The sequence below is a fragment of the Gouania willdenowi genome, chromosome 5 (assembly GCF_900634775.1).
Source record: "Gouania willdenowi chromosome 5, fGouWil2.1, whole genome shotgun sequence".
Taxonomy (NCBI): Eukaryota; Metazoa; Chordata; class Actinopteri; order Blenniiformes; family Gobiesocidae; genus Gouania; species Gouania willdenowi.
In genome coordinates, this window is record NC_041048.1 from 11924521 (window position 1) to 11933763 (window position 9243).

Sequence of the window (9243 nt, forward strand, 5' to 3'; positions counted from 1 at the left end):
AAAACCAAGTGTTTTCCACTGTCATCTCTGAAACGGCAACCAATCAGAATGTGAGTATTAGAATTGCATCATTAGGCAATAAAAATATAAGTTATTGTTAGTAATTCCCTTTGCATCATTTCCTGAGCAAATGCTACAAAATACTGTTAACGCAAAAAAAAAAAAAAATCCAGTCTGATATACATATGTGTATATATATATATATATGTTCCATCCATTCCTTTCTATAATCACTTATGTCTACACTGAAGTGTTGAAGGGCTTTACTGGTTCCTATCTCCGAATCATATTGGGAATTATTCCCCCTGATACAATACCGTTCCCTCCCAGCAATCCATGCAATCATTCACTAGTTCAGCAACTCCAATTTAACCCGACATGTAGGCCTAGGCCTGAGCAACATATTGAGACTCAAGATATATCCAGATTTCTTTTTTGGCAATACAGAAAAGTACAATATCGCCAATATTTACATATTTTTTATTTTGTATTGGAATACAAATTTTAGGAGTTGTTGCTTTTGCTACTTCTCAGAACAGCATGGAAAACACAGTTGGATGGAGTTTTGAGTTTGTCCTAACAAAGACCACTCACTCACACGTGCTGTCAAAACAAAAAAAAGCCAAAAATGTCCTATTGTGCAGCTGTTTGTTAAACATGTCTATGTGGCATTTTGAATCAACAAATTGAACCATGAATTGTCTTCCTGGTCAGGCTTTATTGAGTTGAAAATATCAAGATTTATATTGTATATCGCCGTTTTGAGAAAACACTTTTTGGAGATGTGAGTTTTGGTCCATATCGCCCAGCTCAAGCCTATGTCTTTTGGATTGTAGGTGGAAGAATACCTGGAGAAAACTCATGCAAGGGAGATTATGTACATAATTAAGTTATTCATTTCTATAATGAACAAGTAGATTTTTCCAAGCAGAACGTCATATTCCCGTGTTAATAACCTAAAGGTATCAAAAACACCCCAAGGATAACCTTTCACTGCGAAAGGTTCATGATTCATATTTTGCTGAACTTAGTACTTTATATACTACTTGCATGAATAATAATGTGTACTTTTACTGTGTACTTTTTCAGTAATCCTCTGTCAAAATCCTGTACTGATCACAAATTTAAGAATATTTCACCCAACTTTTATGTGGAATATAAAGATAACTTTCCATAAGTAGTCCATGATTCATAGTTTGCTCAACTTAGTACTTCCGAGACCAGTGATTCTCAACTGGTGGGTCGGGACCTAAAAGTGGGTCGCAGACCTGTACTGGGTGGGTCGCGGACAGCTGGTCAAAAAAAATAAATGCATACTTAACATCTCTCATGTTGGACTTGTCTTTTATTTTGAAAGAAACTTTTCTTTTGACAGGCGTGCTGTGAAATGCATGCTACACAGGAAAATATATATATTTATATTTTTGAAAAAGATGTGTGTGTGTGTTTTCAACAGCTATTTAAAAATAAAAATTGGTTGGTTGAATTCTAAAAAAAAAACTGGGTCACTATTTAATGACCGTGGTAAAATGTGGGTCCTAGGGTGAGACCAGTTGAGAACCCCTGTCCTAGACTACTTGCATGAATAATATTGAGTACTTTTTGAGTAATCCTTTGTCAAAATCCTGTACATATCACAAATTTAAGGATATTTCATCCAACTTAAACTTAAAATAAAAACTTTATTCCGTAAGTAGTCAAGGATTCATATTTTCTATCTTTTAGGGGTCTTTCTTTGCGTTTCCGAATCTCTGAACACTAAAGCACGTGCTGCCCTCTACTGTTTCGCACCCCATATTTTCCCGTCGACGTAAACCTCTGCGGCAGTTTAACCAATAGGATTCGAGCACTCAGCATCCAGTCAGCCAATCGGAGCCTCCGGTGCTTTTAAAGGTTTTGAACGGAGGGACGTTTGAACTCAAACAGCGACGTCGACGTACAGCGTTAGCTTTTAGTGTTTAGTAACTCCCCGTTTAACCGTAGACATTTGTTTTTATTATCACCTTACGGATACATTTACGAGACTGTTACCTTAGTAGGTAGTCTCTCTGGATCGGTTTAGTGAATATTTCTTGTGTATGTGGCGGTAAACCTTCCGAGGTTTTGCTTTACTTGGTGACGCTGCGTGCTAGCTTCCGGAGAGCTGCTCCATTTTGGGGTAAAATACTGAGCTGTGCTTCCTCTCGGTCATTGTGCAATAATATAAATAGGTGAGTGTTTGCATCTGTTGAACTGAATTTAATGGAAAAATATTGGTTGATATGTTTACATTGTCCGGAAACGAAGATGGCTAAACGGGGGCTAACGTATGTAGCGGATGGAGGCTAGCTTTAGTGTTATGTTAATTTATTTCACTACATGAAACAAGTCCTGTTGACATGTGTTGCGTGTTTATTAACTCTTGTTAGAGCTGATTTGTTGTTGTTGGTTTGTAAATCCCCAATACATAATTACATATTATTTGTCGGATTGTTGAATAATTCTACTTATTCATCAGATTATGGACTCTGCCCAGGCCAAGGTGAAAGGTCTGAAGCCTCAAAGGCCCGAAATGAAGGTAAATAAATACAAATGTATTATTATTAATAATAGCCATTTTGTTGCTTCCTTCTTTGGTGATGTATATTTGTAGAGGTCGACCGATAGCTGATTATATCGATGGCCGATATTTGAGGCCAATGTACTTTTTTTTTTTTTTTTTTTTTTTTTAAAGCACATTGAGTATAAAAGACAATTGAAACACTCATATGGTATAAATTTATATATTAGAAATTAAATTAAATACACCATTAGAACTCTTAACATGTATGAACTTTAAATATACCCGTACACAAAAATCCATATCCTATTAAGGATATTTGATCAAGCACTATTATATTATATCCTTATGCTATTATATTGGCTTTTTTTTTGTAAGCCTATTGGCTTCTACCTCTCCCATGCACATATTATTATTATCCTATTTTTGTTGTCTATAGTGGTGGGTAACTCACGATACGATACGCGATACAAAGCTCATGATAACGATTATCTCACTATATGACGATACTGGGATTATCGATATATTGGTCAGAAATCAATCTACGATAATCTGACATTACAAGAACAAAAAAGATTAAGTGAAAAAATACAATTTTTATTTTACATCTCTGAAAGACAATATTTTGAAAAAGTGTCCTATGAACAGTGACACTATTTTTGTGCAACATTTTTGAAAATAAGTGTCACACATACCAATGTAAACGAATAAGTACAGTATCTCCAATAGTGCTTTCTGTAAACAAAAAATAGGGTCTTTCTTACCAGTGACACCAGTATAGTGCAATATTCCAGTAAACAATATATTGGTTCCTTCAACAAACAGTGACATAATTTCTGTGAAGACCTACCTGCACATTTTAGTGAAAAAGCAGAAAAGGTTTTGAACAAAATTTATTTATTTATTTTTTTAAAAAATCGATACTTGGCAGAAGCATATCGATAATCGATCGTGTGGAAAAATATCGCGATATATCACCGTATCGAGATATTGTCACACTCCTACATCTGAATGGATGTGTTCTTTCTTTTTTCCTTTTTAAAGGTTACTCTAAAGTGCTATAAAAAAAAATCGGCCGGCCGATATATCGGTCAATCTCTAGATATTTGCCACAATGGGCATCCTATATAAACCTATATTGGTTTATATAAGATATAGCAGTAGAAATCCTGACCCATATTTTTTCTGCTTTTTAAAAATGTATCTTAAAATTCTAATCTAAAATAAGTATAAATATATCGTCTGTATGACATTGTTTTTGTTGATTAAAAAAAAAAAAACACACACAAATGCTTTAATTAGATATCAATTTTAATAAAAGTTTTTGTCTACATCCGATAAAGAACACAAAGTTTTTTACTAGTGTGTCAGAATCATATGTAAGTTATTGTTAGTTAAATGCTGAATGTTGCACAATGAAACAGCGAGTGAATTGTTTTGCATTGTGAGGGGGGGGAAGGCCAGAAATGAATGATCTTGCTATTTTTCATCAAGAAAAAATTGTAAATACATTTGAAGAATTAAAGGAAACAACATGCTGGATTGTTTTAAAAGCATGAACATTTTCAAGTGAATTGAAAGTGTGATGAAAGCTTTGGTTTTTAGTAGATTTTCTATTCTTTCATGGCAGGCAAAGGGTGATGGACCCAAACGAGTTCCCGTGTCACACCAGGCGCTGAAGGGTCCCAAGGCTGTAGCCACACCCAGTCAGCGTGTGCTCTGTGAGTCAAATGGGCCTCAGCGTATCCAGCGTCCCATGAGCCTGCAGAAACCTGCCTTTCATGCACCTGCTGTCATCAAACCCACGGACAATGCCAATCAAAATGTAAACCCCGCCACTCAGAATGTAACTCCTGCCATACAGCAGCCCAAACCTGGCGTACAGCAAAGCATGCCAAAGGCCAACGTGTCTGGCTCAAACCCAGAGGGAAACAAACCACTATCAGAACCGGCAAAGCCTGAGAAGCCACAGAGTAAGTTTGAATTTAAGATGAAAGGAAAAGTAAATTAATTGTGGCAAAATTCAACATGTTTTTTGTTTTTCATTTTTTCTTTAGTTAAAGCTGTCAAAATCGATCAAGCCTCTGGTTCAAAGTATGATGGATTTCTTCTTGTAATCTACTCTAAAGTGCACGCGTCATGTTGTCACCTTGGTAACTCTTGTTTTGCTGTGCTCGCACAGAAAGCGATGGAGTCTGGAAAACTTTGACATCGGTCGTCCCCTGGGGAAGGGCAAGTTTGGCAACGTGTACCTTGCCAGAGAGCGCCAGACCAAGTTCATCCTCGCTCTGAAGGTTCTGTTTAAGAAGCAACTGGAAAAGGCTGGAGTGGAACACCAGCTGAGGAGAGAAGTGGAGATCCAGTCCCACCTCAGGTAATGGGTTCAGTCTTAAGTGTCCATGACTGTCTTAAACCGATCCTCTACGTCTTTTGCACCAGATCTGTGTCTTCTAAGACTTCAGCAGCAGCCATTTGAAACGCTGTCGCTATTTTCCCATATGAGACAGGATTTTTGTGGCTTTATTTAACCGTTCTTCGATAGGGTTAGGCATTGAGTATCGATTGGTCCAGGGACCAACTTTGTAATTCTCCCGTAATCCTTCAAATTTTTGAAATGTGAATTTTCAATAACCAGTCCAGTTGATAATCTGCACAAGGTGAGCACATCAGTGGGAGCACAGTAACATTTTTAAGTACCTGCAGCATCACACACTCAAGATGTGTATTGTGTTTAGGGGTGTCCCGATCCGATATTGGTTCGATATTAGCTGCCGTATATTTCCCTGCCCCATCATGTGCCTTTATCACTCCCTGACCAGTCCTCATCTGTATCCCACAGACACCCTAATATCCTGCGTCTCTATGGCTACTTCCATGATTCATCACGTGTGTACCTCATTCTTGAGTACGCACCCAGGGGGGAGCTGTACAGTGAGCTGCAGCGCTGCAGGAGCTTTCCCGAAGACAAAAGTGCCACTGTAAGTGTGCTTATGGTATTAATGATCATGTACAAACCTCTTCACTACATATGGGTAAAACTTTGTTTAAATTGCCTTATTATTTGAATAAATCCATTAAAGGCCACATGACCTTCCACAGTTGTCGCGTAGTGCTAAGACAGAGCATCAAATTCAAAGAATAAGAACTTGAGCAGTTAATGGAAAAAAAAAATAAAGGTCTTGCTTGCAGTTCCAAAAGAGGTAAAATAAGTTTGTGTTTAGAATCTTCAGCACTCACCAAAGAATCCAAACAGCTTGAAAATGCTGTAAATGTACTTTTTTGGTGACGCTGTTTCAAAAGTAAAAGTGAGACATAATTATTAGTGTGAAAACTGCCGTAGGACATATGGATCGACTGATATGGATTTTTTTCCATCAGCCTTAGCTGTATATTTGGAGCCAATACTACTTTTGCTCCCTCAATTTACATCATCAAAATTACACAAATATAACAAATGGTACAAGTCTCAATTTAAAAAAAAAAAGAGCATTTATTGAAATTAACAAAGGTGAGGTAGAACAATTCCAAGTAAAAGATATTTAACAAATAATAAAAACAGGTGATGTAGAACAAGTAAAAAATAGAGTGAGACATCTGAAATATTATGAAAGATAACTGTTTGTCTTTGTCCTGAAAATAGCTTTGACAAAAGTTGGCCTGACTGAAGATGTATTTTATTAACAGGATTATTTAGTATATATATTATTATAGTATTAAACCAAAAAAGAAACCAATAATAATAGTCCATTACAACACAACCCCAGAACATAAATTAGCAGAGGAAAATAACGTGATGTCAGATGCGCATTAAGCAACAAACTGTTCAAGTTTCTGGTCTAAATTGTACCAACATTAACAGGAATACATATTCAAACAAGTAGTAAAATGCTTCTCAAAGTTTTAAAACATCCAGCCAGCTGCTCGTTAAATACAACTGCGACAACAACACGGAACCATGGAACAGCGTCAGCTAAGTTAAACAGTTAAAAATTGCTTTGAAAGTTTAAAACTTGCCGTTGGGATTGAAGAGCTTTCTTCATGCTCTGATAGTGGGGGGAGGGGCTTCGCACTCTGCAGCCTGTCTCCAGCAACACGGAGCAGCCTGTGACAGCCGCTCTGTATATAAAGCGGATCGACGAACGCAGCAGCGCACATTTGCCGATGCACATAAAACACGCAAAAATCGGCCAGCCGATGAATCGTTCGATCACTAATAGGACATATAGGTGCAGTGGATGAGTCTTGGCCTTAAAAGGAGTGCACATGGTCTTTAAAATGCTGACTCTATATATATGGTGCTTGGTTGAATTAGCATGTGAGAGACGTATAGAGCCTGGCAATGGTGCTACATTTATGATCACTGTACGCCAAAACAACCCGCCATAAAAACAGTTTCTTCCCCCAGGCTGTCACTCTGATCAACACTAAACAGTCAAAGAGTGTCAGACCTGGTTCTGTGAAAAAACCCTGGAACCAAACATAACAACCCTGGATCAATCTGACACTGAGAATGTTCATGTACATACCTTTAATTTAAATGTTCTCCTGCACTACTTATCAATGCTCTACTGCACTATTTTTCTTTTATTATTATTATATTTTATTATTATCTTTCTTTTCTATTAATTTCCTTTTTATCTTATTTTTTTATTTTTATTTTTTATTTATTTATTTTTATTTTTTTATACTATTATTATTATTATTATTATTATTATTATCTTGTTATTTTATCGAGTTTGCACATTCTAGTCTAACTACTGTTTATATTTATACTTATGTTTATACTTATTATCATCTTTTCCAGTTGATTGTTTATTATTGAATGTGGAGAGAGCACAGTTGACCGAGTCAAATTCCTCGTGTGTACAACAAACACTTGGCGAATAAAGATGATTCTGATTCTGATTCTACTCATGTAATCTTTTGGAAAATGTATGAATTTGTCCAGGTAAATGTACATTTGCCACACAATTAGTTTTACACTAAAATAACCAACAGTATGAGTATATTTGTACTCTATACTTGCCTGTAAATCTTTTAATGTCTTTAAAGTAACAAACTACAATCACTAAATGAGGACGAAGTATCTGTCGATGACGTCAGATGAATTTGGAGCTGCTGAAAGGTTGTTTTGCGTGCAGTGATTCCTTCCTTCCGTAATTATGATATGCAATGTCTTCTAGTACATCATGGAGCTGGCAGACGCTCTCAACTATTGTCACACTAAGAAGGTGATCCACAGGGACATCAAACCAGAGAACCTGCTGCTGGGAGCCAATGGGGAGCTGAAGATAGCAGACTTTGGCTGGTCCGTTCACACCCCTTCCTCCAGGTAAAAGCCTTTAGATTGAACAGTGTTACAAAGTGAATGAATCTCTCATGAATCTTAAAGGGTGCCTTTAGTGGAAATGTGTTTAACAAAAATATGTTTAATGTATTACCAATAAACAAAATATGTGCACCTCGTAAAAAAAAAACTTTTTAGAATGATTTTAAAGCTTGGGACATAAACTATTGGAGAGCCATCATTTCAGTTCATCATTTAGCCACATGGAAATAAAAAGGAACCATCTGGTGGGGATGTGATTAGTGCCATGACAGCCGCCCATATTATCCACTGTAAGCAGAAAGTAGTTGTGCTCTGAACAAGTACGTTTACAAGCTGCATTAAAACTTTCTGTGAAGGAATTCTTTCGGAACCACGTGTGGTTTCATACGTAACTTTGGCTTTGTGCCCATTAGCTTAGCCCATTAGCTTCGCCCACAGATCCCTCTCATAGCAGCTCAGCTAGAAGCGATCCTCCCATACCACCGAATTTCATCCCAACGGAAACGTTTAAAGTGTGTATCCTGATTTTATGGAGCAAACGTCTTGCTAACTCTGACTTAGTGTCCTTGTATGGCTTGGCTTAGAGATGCAACATTTTTCCTTTTGTTATAGCAACCAGTAGCTTTCCTTCACTCTCCGTAATTTATCCCTGAAGGTATAAGATAGTTCTAAAAAGTATTTTTAATTACCTTTTAAATATTACATTTTTTGTCTGCTTTTAAATACCAAATTACAAAATCCTAGTGATTAAAATGATTTTTATTATTTGTTCACTGTCTGTGATCAGGAGATCCACTCTCTGTGGGACGCTGGATTATTTACCCCCAGAGATGATTGAGGGGAAAACTCATGATGAAAAGGTGGACCTGTGGAGCCTGGGGGTCCTCTGCTATGAGTTCCTAGTTGGGAAACCCCCGTTTGAAGCAAAAACACACGAGGAGACCTACCGCAAGATTTCAAGGGTAAGAAATTAACCCAGGAATCATTAGAGGGTGTCAGCTTCTGTTACTTCACATGAAGTGAAGTTTCATCTTAGCTGATGGTTTTAAGGGTTTTTTTTCTATCCAGGTGGAATACACCTACCCTCCACAGACCAACTTCAGCGCTGGAGTTAAAGACTTGATCGCCAGGCTGTTGAAACACAACCCCATGCACAGGCTGCCCATCGAGGGCGTCCTGTCTCACCCATGGGTGAGTGAATACTCCACCAAAAAGCCTATGACGCTGAACACAGATGAGCCCTAGCAGTGATCAGAGTATGTGTGTCATCATCCTGGTGTACAGATGAGTTCTATCATGCTGCTGCCATCACTTGCTGAAATAAAGAACCTTATTGTTATTTTTGTGTTTTATCTTTTTTTTTTTTTTCATTTGC

At 37.3% G+C, this 9243-nt stretch overlaps 1 protein-coding gene across 1 annotated transcript; it reads left to right on the forward strand.

Moving 5' to 3' along the window:
- Positions 1–1883: 1883 nt before the first annotated feature.
- LOC114463271 (aurora kinase C-like) lies at positions 1884–9243 on the forward strand. Its single transcript, XM_028446728.1, has 9 exons — positions 1884–2210; positions 2498–2557; positions 4170–4512; positions 4597–4633; positions 4722–4913; positions 5379–5517; positions 7723–7871; positions 8656–8830; positions 8937–9243. Exons 2-9 carry the CDS (start codon positions 2501–2503, stop codon positions 9111–9113), a joined length of 1269 nt encoding a protein of 422 aa, XP_028302529.1. The 5' UTR covers positions 1884–2210; positions 2498–2500; the 3' UTR covers positions 9114–9243.

Excerpts from the sequence above, each read along its gene's own strand:
- LOC114463271 (XM_028446728.1), top strand. The coding sequence starts at position 2,501 with ATGGACTCTGCCCAGGCCAAGGTGAAAGGTCTGAAGCCTCAAAGGCCC. Across the intron at positions 4,634-4,721 it reads GATCAAGCCTCTGGTTCAAA|AAAGCGATGGAGTCTGGAAA; the intron begins GTATGATGGATT and ends GTGCTCGCACAG. Across the intron at positions 4,914-5,378 it reads GAGATCCAGTCCCACCTCAG|ACACCCTAATATCCTGCGTC; the intron begins GTAATGGGTTCA and ends TGTATCCCACAG.